General features: G+C 45.2%; 1 protein-coding gene across 7 annotated transcripts in view; it reads left to right on the forward strand.

Annotated features, from left to right (window-relative positions):
• Nucleotides 1-2,108: 2,108 nt before the first annotated feature.
• TMCC1 (transmembrane and coiled-coil domain family 1) overlaps nt 2,109-16,972 on the forward strand; it is a 57,977-nt gene continuing 43,113 nt past the window's right edge. The window contains exons 1-4 of one of the 7 annotated variants that reach the window (XM_041425976.1): nt 2,109-2,172; nt 5,553-5,797; nt 13,278-13,334; nt 16,444-16,688. In XM_041425976.1, the coding sequence (XP_041281910.1) occupies nt 16,485-16,688 (204 nt within the window). In that variant the 5' untranslated portion in view covers nt 2,109-2,172; nt 5,553-5,797; nt 13,278-13,334; nt 16,444-16,484. The other 6 variants (XM_041425977.1, XM_041425978.1, XM_041425975.1 and 3 more) reach the window with 6 other exon arrangements.

Here is a 16,972-nt window from a genome sequence, read left to right on the forward strand (position 1 = left end):
CTGTTCCCTGAACCAGCTCATTTGGCCTGAATAACTCAAAGGCCTGCAGTTTCCACATGTCATTTGTATCCCAGCATTTTAGTGGATAGAAAGTTCTTAGGTATTTCAAATGCAGTTTGCAAGGGACTTTGTAAGGAAAAAATGCAGAAATATATTTGTGAATTTATAATAGTCAGGTTTGATTATTGATTTCTAACTGACCTGAATCTATGTTTCCTAAATCCGTCTTAGCACTACATTGGTTTGAATAAAACCCCACTTTTACTACCGCCCTCCCGACTTTGTAATTCAGCGTTACAAGGTTAGCTCCTTGTATAACCTGTACATGGACAGGAAGCATGAGGCAGGGCAGACACGTAGATGGCAAGAGCAGCTGCTGACAGGAGGTGCCAACAGGCAGTGAAGCTCTTGTGGTCCTTCCAAGGGTGAACACAGTGATGAGTGATGTAGTGCTGCTGGGTACTTTTACAGGATTCAGACTAATGAGTGGTGTGGTAACATTTGGTTAATTGTCAGTAGTGAAAATCTAGCTGAGTACTGCATTAGAGGCCAGGATGAACTCCTAGGAACAGCAGCAGGAGCAGCGCCTGCCCACTCCTTTCCACGGTAGAAGGACACCACTTGCCTACCCAGTCTGAGACACATGCTATGATTTATTTCACTTGCAGATCCAAGCCCACATGGGATCCTGAAGCCTCTGCTACGATATAGTAGTGCTGTGTGCATTCCCCATTTGCCCAGTAGTGACCTGCTACCAAAGGTTTCAGTAGTTCTGCACTTCCTCAGTTCAGGCATTCTTCCCTTTTTTTACAATGGAAGGATTAAACCATTTCTGTCTTGACTCTCAGAGATCAACAAAGTTTGAGTTTTAAGGTTTTCTACAGAAAATAAAACTTGTGTTGAGTTGAAGTGCAGGTTGTGGGTCAGCAGTAAACAGTAAAGGGCCAGTATGAAAGTCTAGCCCGGACAATGGATATGAAACAGGTGTTTCAGCCCTAATGTGAGTGTGCCCTGTTCCTGGAGCTATCGGTGTGTGCGGTCTGCCTGAGTGTGCGTCCAGAACACCTACTGCCGGTGCCGCTCAGTCGCACTTTGGTCCCAGCTCAGTCCCAGCCCGATCCCGGCCCGGTCCCAGCCCGATCCCAGCTCAGTCCCCGCCCGATCCCAGCCCGGGCCCAGCTCAGTCCCAGCCCTGTCCCAGCCCGGTCCCAGCCCGGTCCCAGCTCAGTCCCGTGTCCCCCCGTGTCCCTCGCTGCCCCGTGTCCCCCCGTGCCCCTCGCTGCCCCGTGTCCCCCGTGCCCCTCGCTGCCCTGTGCTCAGCCTACGCGGGCACAGCCGACACGCGTGTGACAGGTCTGCCCTCGGGACTGAGTGCTGGGCACTCCCCGGGGTCACGCACTGCGAGGTGTGGGTGCCCGTGGGCAGCTGCGGGGTGCACGGGCCGCTTAAGTGAGCGAGCCCAGGTGCTGCTGGGTACAAGGAGGAGATGGCACACGGTCAGTTTACGCTCACTCTGTGCAGCAGTGTGCCTTACCAACGGGAAAAGCTGTCCAGGGTTTCATTCCAGCGCTCTGCACAGCACCGGGAACCCAGGGCAATCCAGGCACACAAGGACACGTGCTGCTGTGTGCAGATCAGCTGTGGGGCCTTGGCGCCCCTTGCTGATGCTGAGCATTATGCTGGGCTGGACGTGTGCCCTCTGAGCATCGGGTGCCCTGTACCTGGACACTTGAGAGACGTGTTTTTAATACAGCACCTCCATCTGCACTGGGGGTTAATCACATCTATCTAGCTCAAAAGCAATTATATGAGGCTGACTTTCTTGGAAATGCCACATGGAAAAGACTAAATTTTTATATATTACCGAGGCCGAGAGCCGCCCCGCAGAGCGAGAACGGGACCGGGACCGGGACCGAACCAGGCCGGGCCGGGCCGGGCCGGGCCGAGACCAGCGCGAGCGGACGTGGCCCCGCCCAGCTCGCACGTGACCGCGGCAGCGCTGCTGGGGCGGGGCCTCAGCTCGCAGGCGCTGTGGGGAGGGCGTGCCCTACCGCAGGGCCCGCCCCCGCAGGTGACGCCACCGCGCGCGCCCGGCCCCACCTCTCGCGCGACGTTACGCGGCCGGGCCGGGCGGTGGCGGCGCGCGGGGATGGAGCGGCCGCCGCTCGGCCGGTGAGTGACCGCCGGACGGCGAGATCGGGAACGGAGAGGGAACGGGATCGGGAACGGGGCGGGAGAACACCCAGAACCGAGGGATGGGGCGAGGGGACCCCGCCCGGCCGGCCCCGCGTGCGCCCATCGCAAGCGCCTCAGCCACCGCCAGGCCCCCCGCTCGGCCGCGCAGTCTCTCGCCGCCCCCGCTCCTGCGGCCGCTTTAGGACTCTCTGTCCGGGTCGCGGCCCCGCCGGCCCCCTCGCCCCGCTCCAGGCCGTCGTGCGGGGCGCAGGGCCCGGGCTTCGCGGGGCGCTGTCCGGCCCGGCGGTGGCGATCCCCCGCGGCCCCCGGCCCTCCCGGGCGGCCCCCGGCGCTGGGCCTTCTGCCGCGGCGCCTGAGGCGTGTGTCCGCTCCACTGATTCCTGCTCGCCTTGGCTGTCTTTGATGAGATGGTTAAGACACGAATTATTTCATAGCGAGTTCAGAATTCGCCGGCTTAAAAGCAGATTGTCATTGACAGGCCTTTGAAGTAAAGAGCTTAAGGGGTAAAGCAGCAGCTTTGAAGCTTTATGAGTGCCACAATTCACAAGACTTGGAGCTGACGCTGTTTGTGACTTGTGTGCAGCTGCTGTCACTGGAGACACAGAAGTACCTGGTGTGCATTAGTGACAAATGCCGTGGCCAGCAAAACTCCCATGGTGGGTGGAAGCATCACTTTCACTAAAAAACTCTATCAGTAAGGAAACTTAATGAGGCTTCCTGGTGGGTAGGAAGTGTAAAGGTCTGAACTGAAGGTACAAAGATCTGAGTGGAAGTCTAGGGGAGGGGGAGACAGAAGAGGGTAATGTAGCTCCCACTGCATCAATAAACAGTGTCCGTCATCCACAAACCTTAAAATCAGATGTTTCTGCAGGTTGGAAGCCCTTAGTAACAGTTCAGGCTACTGGTGTAGCACTGAAGTAGTGATGCTTTGACCTGAGCCAGTACACTGGGTTCTCCTCAGCCCAGGGAGTAAGTGCTGCTGTCCCTGATCCTCACCACTCACTGTGTCTCACTGAAGGGTAACATGTGGCAGGTGACTCCATTTTTGGTCATGATCCTTCTCTTAGGGTGAATTCTTGGTCCATCTGGAAGTGTCTAGAGGCAAGGAAGGCCTGGTGAGTAGGTGTAACTCACTGGAAGGGCTGTTTCTGTCTTGGTTCTGGGGGAGCTCTTCCTTCTCGTGTCTGGGGTCTGTGGGGCTCCCCAGCTTGCAGGGCTTGTGCTGCTCAGCAGCTCTGCAGCCACACAGGGTTCTGGCACCAAATGAACAAGTTTGTTGGAGCTTTGTATACACTGTGTCCAGTTCTGCTGCCTGATAAACCCACCCAGCTGGTCTGGAAGCCATCCAAAATATGGAAGCAAACTGAAGACGGAGAAAGATCTACTTTGTGTGGAATTTGCTTTAGAAAGAAATTGGAACTTCGGGTTTCCCTCCTCCATTTACTACATAAAAGTTGCTGAGTTTGGTTTCCTAAGCATTTCTGTGTCATAGTTTGGGATGTCTCGCATCTCCTGTAATTAAAACCTATGTCTAATTCAGATACAAAATAGAAATAATTCTAAGTGTAGAGATTTTGTTTCCATGTGTTTAGAGAGGTGCATTCTGCAGGTTGTATCTAGTGAGTCTAGGGGAGAGGGAGCAAGCAGCTCCTCCACTGCTTGGGTGAATGGCCTGTGCCTGACTGTGAGCTAGCAACTGTGGCTGCTCTGGAGTCAGGCAAACCTCGTGTTAGTGTTTTCTCTGATCTTTCTGAGAATTGTTTTGAACCATTCAAAAAGACTTGGTGTGATAATATCTTGGGCTTGGTTTCTAGGAATTTTTGCTTAGAGCTTTGGAGGAGGAGTCTTCCCTTTCCACTGGCTTCCCCAGCACATTTACCAGTGTGGCATGTTCTCCTCAGGTGGTTCTGTAGCTGTCTGCCAGTGAGGGCTGGGTTTTGGCACCTGAATTCACTGAGTGCAAGGTGTTTCTCAGATGAGGTAGCTGGTTGGCTGCCTCTTGATAGACCTGGAGTCTCCTCACCCCTGAAATACAGGGAGTGGTTTTTGCTGTGCCTGTCCCCTAAGTCCTGGTCAAGGCTGGTGGCTGTGGCACACTGAATGCTGCTTGGCACAGAGGTTGTGCACTCTCTGTGGGGACTGGAGCTCATGGGGACTTGATCTTGCCTGGGCCAGGAACAGGGGAGTCTCTCAATAGCAAGACTTTCAAAATGATGTGTAGGCAATGAACCCTGGGTGGCCCAGGTGACATCCCGAGCTCCCTTCCAAGGTCAGCAAATCTGTGAACTTGGCACAATGTTTCCTAGAGGATAAACTGACATCCCTGGAAAGAGTGAAGATGGCTGAATGAAAGGTGAAGGTGACAGTCTAGATGTGCATTTTCTGCACTTCTAGAAACTTAGTATTCTGCTATGATTAAATACTTAAAATACTTAACTCCCCTAAGCAGTTGAGACCCTGGATATTGTTACAGCACAGTGAGCTGATTCTTTGGGCTTGAATTTAAGCTCCAAATTCTCAAAATTGTTCTTCCAGCCAAGCTGTTAAGGAAAAAGGAAAGAAGAAAACAAGCAGTTGTGTGGAGTTAAATATATTTTTGCAAAATATAATGTCTTCATAGTTTCAGAAACATTTTACAGTAATGCAGGTCTAATTGACCCTTTTTATTTATAGAGAAGAATCCTACTCATGTACCAAAAATACAAAATACTTCTATCAAAATAAGATTGAGAACTTTGATTAGGAACCTAGATCTGACACACCGTGTGAAATGCAAACACAGAACAGGAGGTCTTTGCGCCAAAAAGGTTTACGTTTTATTAACTTAAATCCAAACCTGAGAAGTTCAGAAGTTTGCCAACACTCCTGAGCATTTATGCCATGCAGGTACCCCCCAAGTATGTACTTTTATGTGCATGCTGTGTTGGGGCTTCCATCACGCTATGTGTTGGTCCTTGTTTTGGACAGTGCCTTAATTCTTTAGTCTGACACTGGTCACACAGGCACTCCTGTGGCAAAATACCCAGTGAACATCAAGGCATTTGGTGAGCTGGGAAGTTTTTTCTGAATCAGGGCAGTCTGTGATGTGGTGTAGTGTTGTATGCTCTGATATGATCAAACTTCATTTGAATGCTTAGAGGATTTCCCTCCTTGAGATAATTTATTACATTAAAGTAGTCAGAGTATGAGGTAACTTGAGAAGCTGCTTCTAATTTTAAATACGTCAAAGCCAGTAGAAACTCAGTATTTCAAATGAGTTAATTATTTTCTCTGAAGGGGACTCTGAATAATGTGTGCTGTTTTATTGTTTATCAGGTATTAATGGTGTTTGTTATTATGCTTGTTAATTTTGGCAGGTCTTTCTCCTCTACAAAGAAGCTTTGTTGCCAAGATTTACTCTGAAAATGACCTACAGTACTTACTGCAGATGTCTGTAAATGTAGAAGTTGATAAATCATATCTTCTTCCCTCCCCTGACTTTCCTGTTTCCTCTGGAATTTATACTTCTAAATTTTTAAAGTTAGACGTCTGTTGGTGACATTTGGATTACAACTGTGAGCATACCTATGCAAAGAGACAAGCTACCCTGAGCACTTTTGAGGTATGTATGCCTGCTGTGACTTAGAACACATGGAAGGGGAAAGCCATCTGATTAGGGCAAAGAGAGCTCTAGGTATACATACTCTAGATTTAGGCTGATGTGCACTGTTTTGCATGGTTTTAGCAGCAGAATATATGTGTACACAGTGAGGCTGTAGGAGCACCAGAATACCCAGCTGGCATTGTATGGAGAGTGACCTTGGTTGAACCTGCTGTGGGAGTACTCAAAAGATTGTCTTGAGAAAAGCTGTATCCACTGCTCACCCATTCACTTCCTAAATACCACCATGGTCTGCAGAAATTTTCTTTGTCAACGTATGTGACAGACATGCAGCAGGCATTGAAATGCGCCTGGGAGGCCATGGTGGTTGCTCTCTTTGCTTAGGTAAAGCACTCACATGAAGTTACAAAGTACTTGCCTTGAATTTGGAAGCATCTGGAATGAAGGTTAGGAAAGAAGGATATTTTGCTTGCCTTCCTGTGCACAGGTGCTGGCGTAGTGGTCTCTGCTCCCAGAAAGGAGCAGTCTCATTAGACAATGTGCCTGTGATGTACAAGACACAAGCAGATCTGGGTGGGATGTGCCTTGTTGTTGTGCAGGTTTGTCCCACCCAGGTAACAAGAGATGGACAGCCTTGGCTGTTTCCACAGCATAGAAAGTAACCAACATGCACAGTTTTATTTTCCTGGAAGCTTTTAGCTGTCTATGTATTCTAAACCTGGAATGAGGAAGCTGCCTAGCTGCCTCTCTCTGGGCTTAGAGGAAGCTGGTGTGCACTGATAACATCCTTTCCTTTTGTAAAAGGACTGCTGCTTGGACTCCCTTTGGTTATCCCTTCTGTGATGTAGATGCCAGCCTTCCAGAGCAGTGGTGGTCTTGTCAGTTAATGGTGGCTTACAGTGAAAGGCAGCCAAACACACACCTCTCTGGCTTCCAGAAGAGACATTCATTAGTGGGTTTTGTTTAAAAGGAAAACTAGTTGTGCTGAAAGTAGCTACCTGACTGAATCATTCATCATGCCACTTTGCTGTACAGGATGTATTTAGCAGACAACACACATGATTTTGTTGATAAGCTCCAGTGATTCAGACTGACATGATACTGGAGGGACACAAATCTGACCTACCTCCCTGTCTGGCTTAAAACAGCCTGATGGTGTTTCTGTAACAGGAAGGCAGAATGGGCTGTGTTGCAGTGCACGTGTGAACTGTGATGGGCAGCAAAGTGCAGTGGTTGGGAAGGGAATCCCTTAGATGAAGGAACTCCATCATTTGCCTGCAAGCAGAGCTGGGGCCAGGGATTGGCACCTTGGTGAGATTCTGTGTTACAAGTGGGCAGAAGTTGGTGCAGCACACTTTAAATGTGTTTCTCAGTCTGCTTGGGCAGTGTTATTTGGCTGTGGCAGTGTGCAAAAGTAGCATTGGGCAGAAAGGAGGAGCATTGTTTCCTGTGAGCTTTCATAGAAGCTGTAAGAACACATCAGGAGTGGTTTGCTGAGCTGCCCATTGCCAGCTGAGTGGTGCTTTATGCAGTGTACCAGGGATGTGGATTCTGTAACCCAACATGGTGCATTTTTTTTTTGTTGTATATAAGTAGGTTATGATCTCTGTAATCCTGTCAATTAATGGTGCACATTTCCAAAAAAACCTGCCATTCTGTGAAAATAGAACAACTGCAGTATCTTTGAATACCTGTAAGAATACATAGAGTGCATGTCTCTGTGCGTATTCCTAAACAGAGTATTAGTCTTTATTTCCTTAACTGTAAGATAATGTTGACCTACCTTTTTAAAACATTGTTTCGTGAAAAAACATAAGTGCAGTTTAATTATTCAAACTCATATAACTAAAAATGAATTACTAAAATGTTGGGTGACAAGGAGATTGAGTATACGATAAAGTTTTCTTTTGATTTAAAGAAATGGTCTGAAAGGTGAAATTGTGTACATTAAAGAACATTGTATTAAAACTGTTCTACAGGGTGTTTAAAAAGTTCAAAGAACATTAAGGGACACTGCAGTGTTGAGATGAATGGTACTGCCTTTGATATAGCTGGTGGGATGGGTTATGACAGTAAGTTTGCAGATACCTATTTACAGTTTCTTCAGCCATAAAGTTGGCGAATTTCAGTATATTTTGTATTTGTGTGAGCTGATGGTGTCCTTAACAAATCCAATGGCCTTCCTTATTGAAGCTGTTGACTATTATTTTCCTGGAAGCCAGTTGCCATGGTGATTATCCTGAGGGCAAATAAATGTTTTTTTCATGGTTCCCAGTTATATTAGTTTTGAGCAAAAGGACTGTGGCCTTTTCTGGGATCACTGAAGTGCTGCACCCATAGCACTCCATGTTTGTAAATGACTGTCTGCTGAACATGCATCTCATGCTTTAGTGGGTCACAATCGTAAGGGGTAATGTCACTTGTCTGTGAGAAGCAGTGAGTGTCCTTGCTGTGATCCTGAGGTTGAATAGCAGTTAAAATGGGAGAAGTGAACACAGAGTGACTTTGGGTCAGATTTTGTTAGGACTGAACTTAGCCCATTCAGGCCAGTGATGGCTGACTGACTAGCAAGGCAAAAGCTCTGTTGGTGGAAGCCAGTCCCTCCAAGGTGTGTGGGGCTGTGGTCCTTCCCTGTGCTGGCTTTCAGCTGGGGTAGCCTCTAGCTCTGGTTGCTACTGATTTATATTAAATGCTTTGTGGAGGAAAATATTCTGTGTATGTGAGCCTTTGCATAACAAAAGAACTTGTCTAGTACGCATTGGATGCCTGTGAGAAGTTTGACTGCCTGGGCTGCAGGGCATGCTGTGGTAAGAGGAGCAGAGGGGGAGACTGTGTCAGTGGCTGCTTGCTGCCCTGCAGCACAGTTCCTGTGCTGGTCATGCTTTTGCTGTGGGAGTTAGCTCTCAGCTGGTTTGTTGTGCTGAAAGTTTTGGTTCTGGTTTACTAAAATCTTTTAAATATTTCTGGTGTAATTCCAGTCTGTGGGAGAAGTACAGGGTCCAGTACTGTACAATCTCTTTATTAATAAAATATTAATAGGGCCAGGTGAGGAATTTTGTAGATGATACAAGATGGGAAGTTGATAGACCTGATGATAGTACTGCCATTCAGAGGCACCTGGATAGGCTTGATGAGTAAGCAGGCAGGAACCTCACGAGGTTCATTTATGGGAAGGAGGAAGCTCTGCAGCTGGGGAGGACCCACCTGGTGTAGCTGGTGTTCTATAACCACCCATGTACCTGTACTGGGGGCCTGACCAGCTGCAGAGCTGCTCTGCAGCTAGCAAACAGGTGTTCTGGCAGAAACCCAAATTGCACAACAGCTCTGCAAAGAGCCATTAACTTGGGGCTTGCTTTTGGCTCTGATTGTAAGCCTGCACCTTCTCAGTGGTAGCTGAAATTCAGCCTTATTTCAAATAAGACTGCTCTCTTGTGCTACTTTGGGTAAAGATTTGTGGATTTTTTTTATGTGGACTCTACCATGAATGTGGGAGGAAACATTCTGATTTTGGCTGAGGTTTTAAATGCGTGACTACTTGTTTCCCATTGGCAACAAAGTAGTCAAGCCCAATTGCTTTATACCACATTACTGCCTCTGTGCAGCTGGATGTGGAGGCGGATATTGAAAAGCAGCATATTTGTGAGTGGCTGCTTTGCTGTGCTGTGTTTGTGCAGTTTGTGTGTGTGTGTCTCTAGAATGCATGATAAGATCTAAGAGAAGAAAAGGACCATAGATATGCATCAGTATTTTTATTGCAGAAGTCCAAAAAGTGAGCAAAGCAGGGAATTCACAAGTCCGTGTGGTAGCAGTTGATGGATGGCTAACATGGGTCCTGTTCCAAAAGGTGCTGCTCTGAGGGGATAGGGAATTGTGGCTGTGCTGGGCTGGTTCCTTGGCACCTGAAAAGAGGCCTGGCAGCGTGTCTGTGTGCTGCAGGGCAGGTGCCATGGCTCTGCTCACACGGTGTCTCTGAGATACACGGGCCAGGCTGATGCTGTTCCTACTCGTTAGGTACATAGGAATGGAGTTAATTGTTCCTTGTCTCAAGCTCTGCTTGAGCCTACCTGGGACTGGGAGAAGTGACTCTAATGAGTCAAGCCAAAACCACCTTTTACATGTCTCCTGTTTCTGTTGTCAGCTGATAGCAGGTTTTTAACACTGAGAACAGGTAAGAAGGTGTGGGTAGTCTTTTACTGATAGGTGTTGAGGACTCTCTGTGTGTTGAGACATGAGGTTTGACTTCATTTCAGAAGGTTGATTTATTATATTAAATATTATATTAAAATACTACATTAAACTATACTAAAAGAACAGAGAGATCAGAAGGCTACAACAAGAAAGAACAGAATAGAATAACAAAATCCTGTGACTGCTCACAGCCTTGGCACAGGTGGCTGTGATTGCTCATCAATGGAAAACAATCCACATGGAGCAATCACAGATGCACCTGTTGCATTCCACAGCAGCAGACAGTAATTGTTTACATTTCTCTCCTGAGGCTCCTCAGCTTCTCAGGAGAGGAAAAATCCCAGCAAAGGATTTTCATAATATCATGGCTACAGATAGGTCCTCCCAGTCTCCTGCAAGTGCTGACTGAAGGACTTCAAGCAGTGTTTGATGGGCAACCTGAACATCTTGTTTGTAGTCCTGCAGGGAGGAATGTGCTAATGCTTGATTGGAAAAGGCCATGTAAACAAACTGGCCCCAGATTAAGGCCACTACTGTTATACAATTTTTTTAAAGAGTTGCACTTAAGTATAAGCTCCCTAGAGTAGCAATCTTGAAGAAGGATCAGGAGGGAGAGTTTTCTTCTGAAGAGCAGGATGAAGCTGTCCATGGTTGAGCAGCATCAATGGTCAGAATAGCGATAACTGTTGACTTCTGGTCAGAATTTGTCTTGCCAGATTTGTGTCACATTTTAAACAATACTGGTAGAGCTGGTTTTGAGTCATCAGGGGGAGTATTTTACCACTCTGTGTTGAGGTTAATTCTACTTCTTTCACGAGTCTTTGTAAATATGATACTTTCCAAATTCAGGGCCAAAAGCACATGTTAAAATCACACATAGTGTGGGGTGTGGGTTGGTGGTAGATGATATCTTTCTTTACAAGCACGCTAATTTAACTTGTTTTAACCTCCTTACAACTGCAAGCCTGGAATAACCCTCTCTTTTAGAACTAGAGTTGCTAAATCTTGGCAGCTTCTCTGCTGGTATTATCACAGGTAATTCTGCTAGGAGTTAAATGAGAGGCCATCTCTTCTTTTCTTTGTATTATTAGAGTGCTTAGATGTCTCTCTTTAATGCCAGAAATAGGTGTAGTATAACCTTTTGTCTTCCCTTGGAAGGGGAATGAAAATACCTGTATTTCCACTTTATGGTTCTCTTGTTCCTGACATTTGAGTCAGCTTTGACACACAGAAGGTGGCAGTGTCTCTGGCAGACAGGCAATAAGGAGATAAAGCAGCTTTGATCTCTCCCCTCCATCCCTTCCTCTCCAGAAAAGATCCTGCCGAAATTCTTGCCATGGCCTAGTACTGTTGCATTTTTCCAGAGACTGAAGGATCAGATCCAGATAATGCAAATGTTAATAGGGGAGGTTAATAGTAGGAGTGCAACTGACCACTAAAATATTGGAGATGCTTCAAGGAATTGAATGCATGCTTTTCTTTGTGGAAGACACATTGTTTTGAATATTTGCTTAACGTTTCTTCAGTCTTTTCCTTTAGGGGAGGGAGTTTCTCTGTTTGCAAAATGCAGTCTTTGAATTGTGGAAGTGAAATCACTTGTATGCTGCTGAGTCCTTGATGAAGCTCATGTGAGTTCCTGTTTCTGCAGCTGTTGTGGGCATAGCATCAGATAGGAGGTTTTTGGTAACACCATTTGGGAGTAATTGTGTACCCTGTCTACTTCCTCTCTTTAACCTTATTCTAAAGTTGTTATAACTGGGTTTATGGTCAGATTTGTCCCTCAGTCCTGTCTTCCTTCAAATAAGAGGGTTTTTTTTTTTTGTATTGGTTCATATCACAGTCTGGAAATATCTGCGCCTACAAAAGCTAAAATTGGATGCCATGCTGTGGTTCTGAAAATGAGCCCCAGGGGACAAAAGAGGTTGGAAATTCCTTAAGTCGCTATTTCTGTTGTACTTCTTGTGGTGTGAAAGGGCAGCTTCAGATCCCTGCTTGGACTGTGGCTTCCCTTCAGTGTTCTTCAGTGAAGTCCTGAGTTCAGAGCATGCACTTGACTTTTTTGTGGAACACGTAAATATGGGTGCAACATTTTTCCCTTTTACAGAGGTGTTTTAGTGGAAATGCTGCTGTTTGGCCTTAACTTCAGCTTGGTTTTGAGGAAGAGCGGGTGTGGATGTCCGTTTTCTGAAACAAGCCACTAAATTAAGTGGAAGCGTCAACTGTCAGCCCTCCTGTGGCAGACCACACAGTTTTGAATTGCAGGCTTCCTCTTGAGCCTAGTAAAGCAGGCTGTCTTTATAATAACTCTTCGTCCAGTTTGTTTTTCTTCTAAAATCCCTGCATACTGCTAGTATAAAAATGGAATTTCTTCTATATGAAGATCTTTTTCAATTCATTCATTTTTTCCAAGTTCCTAATATTTGCTGTCATCACTTTCTTCATATTCTAGCATCCCACTTCAGTGGATCAGAGTAACCCTTTCTTTCTGTCTTTCTGTCTTGGACGTGGGAATCTGATGTGGAATAAAACAGTCAAAATACTCCTTTTGTGCGGAGTTCTTGTGATGTTCACCTGAAGAATAGTGTGCTCCCTGTTTTCCAGAACTGGTTGAGTTAATGATTATCTTTGGGAAATCTGGGTGATTTGGCTGTGTTTCAGAATAGTCCTTGTGGCTGGCTAGAGAAGCGTGGTCACCATGTCTGGTCTCAGCTGTCCTCTTGTCATCCCCTAGCAAGCACCTGGCCTTTGGGTCATTTGCAGAAATGTACAGGGAGGGGCTGCCCATGCAAGGGGCTGTGGCAGGTGCAAATGTGTCTGCGTGCTCACAGCTTTTACCTCCTGTGAGGTGAACGTCAGGTAAACCAGAGACAGCTGTTTGACCTGTGCTGGGAATGTGGAGAAGGACTAAATAGGAGAAGAAAATAAAATCTCTATGCTGCAGGTTGGAGACCTGACATCTTCCTCTGCTTTCAGCCTGTGGTGGTGGCCATAAACCCCAACAGAAAATGCTCCTTCACAAGAACTTCTTGATTAACTCCATAAGATTTCAGTTTTGACTTCAGTTAAACTTTCAGTTTAAATTCAGTCATATTTATATCCCTTCAGTTATTTGAAAGAGTTTAAAACAGAACAGCTTCCAGGGTCGCTTGCATTTCAAGCAAGCAAAATAATGGGAAAAATTACTAAAAAAAAAAAAAAAATTAGAAGTTGGAATCATGCTCTTTCTTTGTTGTTTTTGTATATCTTTCCTCCTGTTTTCAGTATTATATCTCATACCTAATTTCTTTTGCAGTTCTGTTCAGTGGAGGGACTGCTGTGGGTCAGCCATGCTAAAGGGCAAATGATGGAGGCAAGTACAAGTTTATCCTTTCACTATTACCTAATGTTGGTTTTGCCAGTTTTTCCTTTTGAACTGTTTTGTTTCCCAGGGCTCCTGGGAAATAATTGCACAAATGAAGGACTGTATTAGAATCTTCTGGGATGTAACAATGTTATAACATCTGCTCAGTTGGCTGTATATGTTATTGTGAATTTTGTTCCTGATGTAGTATATTCTTGTACAAATAAGACATTTATGTTTTTGAACTTTATGCTATAAAGTATTCTTTCCTCCCACTTAACAGAATATAAAGGTGGTTGTAAGTAGAGAAAACAAAAGTGAGCACAAAAGTTGAATCCAATGTAAATAAGTGTGCTAATTAATTTTGAAGATTCACAATCCTTCACACTTATTTTTTTCTCCAGAAGTAGATACTAGAACAAGTAAATATTTGTAAGGATCTTCATACCACATGTGTAATTTGCAGAGCTCATTTCAGGCTCACAACAGACTCATCCTATGGAAATAGAAGTAGGAGATGACTACAAAGCTCCCATTAGGAGCCTCTGAGAGGCCATATAATTTCAGAAATATGTCCCAGAATACACAGGGTGGTCATGCCTAGTTTGTGAGCTCACTGTGGGCTGATCTGTAAACTGCCATAGTTTAATTTAAACAGGGTAGTTTTTTGTAGCAGATAATGCATGGAATTCCAGACTCAGGTGGTGTTCTTTAAGACCAGCAGCATTGCCAGTGATAATGTGGATAGAGAGCATGCAGGAGGAGATCAAAGAGATCCTGGCTGGAAAGTTTACCAATCATCTTAGATAAGAACTGCAGTTCTTCAGTGAGTCCTGACTGAAAATAAATGCTGAGTGAATTAGCTAAAATGAAAAAGGCAGTTATGGGTCAGCTGGCAGGTTTGTATTTTATACGCCAAATAGTTTTGGGACTCTTGCTTTTTAAGATGGTGAGTTTTGTTCACTGAAGTTCATTTGGTCTGTTGGTTAAAAAAGAGCATCTAGTTTTGAGATTTTTTGTCCCAAAACACAAATTGAGTGGAGACCTGTAGTCTAATTTTCTGCAAAACCTGTTACCTGAGGGGGAAAAATAAAGATTAAGAAAGAGGAAGCTCAAAAGCTAAAGCATACTGCTAGACAGAAAGGCACTTTAATTCATTTAAGAAAGTGTTAAGTATGTAGGTACATTGTTGGCACATCTTTTTTCTTCTGCCACACAATTGCTGAATTAATGTGGGTCAATATATTTTTCTTGGATGTAGTTTATTCCTTTGCATTTAATGTGTTACTGATTAAACTGGCCAGTTTATTTACACTCAATGCTTATAGCATCTTCAAAGCACTGAGATAAAATCCTGCATGATTCCAGTGTTCTGCTTTCTGTATGTACTGAGTTTCTTCTTGATTCCAGCTAATAGCAGTGACACTTGGAAAAAAAGAGAGAGAGAGGCAGCTCTTCTGATATTTTTGGATGGCAATTTGGAAAGCATTTTGGAATATCTGTTTAACCCACTGTGTTAGGCTTCAGATGCACAAAATCAAGAGCACTCCAGTTGTAAACTCAGTGCATTATGTTTCTGCAGCTGTTCTAGCATAGAAATGAACACTCTGAAATCCCAAATATGCTGAGTTTCAAATAATTATTTTCTAAAGCACAAACGGCTTTCTGCCAAGATTGAGGTAGACCTCTGTGAGCTGGTTTCTATATTTAAAGAAGCCTAATCAAAGTTTTCTCTTGCAGAAAACAGTGGTCAGCTTCTGAGCATGTGATCTCATGGTGCTGATGTAAACCCTTTCAGTTACTGTATCCTTCCTTCCTCCCTTTCTTCCCCGTATCTTTGCTGACCTTCTCCCATAGTTGTTGCTACGAGCAAGTGCTGGGCTGCACTGTTGTATAATCCAGTCCTGCCTGAGCCCGGGGAGTGACTCGGGTTGAGCTCTCCAAGAACAGCTGCGCAGTTCCTGTGCCAGAGGCTGAGCTGCACATACCTGGTGCTGATCCCTTGCAGATTTGGTTGCTTAATCTACTTTTCAAAAGGCATTCTTGTTTCCTCTGAGAACTGTGGACAAGAGTATGCCAATTGAAAGCATTTCCCTTGCCTGTTCTTGCTTGAAGATAGATTTTCACAGCTAGTTTCCAGCGCCGTCAGTGGATGCTGGCTGTAATAAGCCATTTCTCACTATGTGGAAATGAATAACTCATTTGGAAATGTTCTGGTTTTTTGCATGTATTAAATACTGTTAAGTTAGGGTCTTAGTATCAGATCTTTGTCGAAGAGCAAAATTAATTCTGCCTAAGTGACTAACGTGCTTTTCAAAAGTTTAACCTCATGTTAGATGTTATTATGGGCTTGTTTTGAATAAACAAAACCCCACTGGTTTCTTCTTGCTTCTCCCCTTTTTGAACAGCTTTTTTACCTTTCTTGCTTTCCTGCACCCTCTGTGCTGGACTTCTCCCCCCAGGCAATGAATGACTTGTCTCACGCAAGCTTTGGCTTCTGCATACGGCCTAGATGCAACTAATGCAACGTGGAGGGGTGCTCCAAGGACTGATACATTTTATTTTGTTAATGGCATGTTTTGCACATGGATTTTTAACTCACACTTGCTGCATGGATGTATAATAATGACTACTCTTTTGTTTAACATTAGATAAGCATGAGATCACCGTGGCACAGCTGCATGTGTAGTCACTCTTGAAGCAATTATACACCTAATTGGCTGGCAATCTTGGCATTTTCAAAATAAACACAAGCCTTTTAAAGAAAGGGGACATATTTATGTATGAATAGTCAAATAAACTTGTTGGGTGTCAGCAATGGAGCCGTCTGGCACTGAACAGTTGTCTGATGACCCTGATCCTGGAGGCAAATCCCAAGATCAAGAGACCAAAAAACAACATGAATCAGAGCAAAAATTATCCAAAATAACGCATAATGCTTTGGAGAACATTAATGTCATTGGTCAAGGCTTGAAGCACCTGTTCCAGCATCAGCGCAGGAGGTCGTCTGTTTCTCCACATGATGTCCAGCAAGTTCAGGCTGAGCTGGAGCCTGACCTGGATTTGGAAAGCCAAAGCGTCTGTGCTGAAATTGATGGTGTCTCCACCCACCCCACAGCTCTGAACCGGGTGCTTCAGCAGATCAGAGTGCCACCCAAAATGAAGAGAGGGACCAGCCTGCACAGCAGGTGGGGCAAGGGAGATGCCCCGAAAGGAAGCCCGCAGATCAACAGAAGGTCTGCTCAGGATATTCAGTCGGGTCGGCCCAGATCATCATCCACTACAGATGCTCCCACAAACTTGTCTGTGATGGAGATTGCTTCTTCTATCTATGTAGGTGGAGAAGAGGCCGCAGCAGCAGCAGTAAGTTACTCAGATTTACCTTTGATCTTTATCATCTCTTTGTATGTTTTCTTAAGCCCTTTGAAATCTTGTTTTGAAAAGCAGGTTTCTTTCAGCAAATTCAAATGGTGCTGTGTTCAAAAGCTTCTTCAGTGGTGAAGCGAAGAGTTTAAAAGATGCAAGCATTAGTCATTTTCTCACATGGCAGGTGGCTGATTTTATATGTATTTGATCAGTGAAATGAGAGCTACTTTTGAAACATATTAGGTTGTTTGGATGGCGCACCTCAGTCAAGCAAGGAGTGA

The sequence above is a fragment of the Onychostruthus taczanowskii genome, unplaced genomic scaffold, assembly GCF_017590055.1.
Source record: "Onychostruthus taczanowskii isolate IOZ18803 unplaced genomic scaffold, ASM1759005v1 scaffold9, whole genome shotgun sequence".
Lineage (NCBI taxonomy): Eukaryota > Metazoa > Chordata > Aves > Passeriformes > Passeridae > Onychostruthus > Onychostruthus taczanowskii.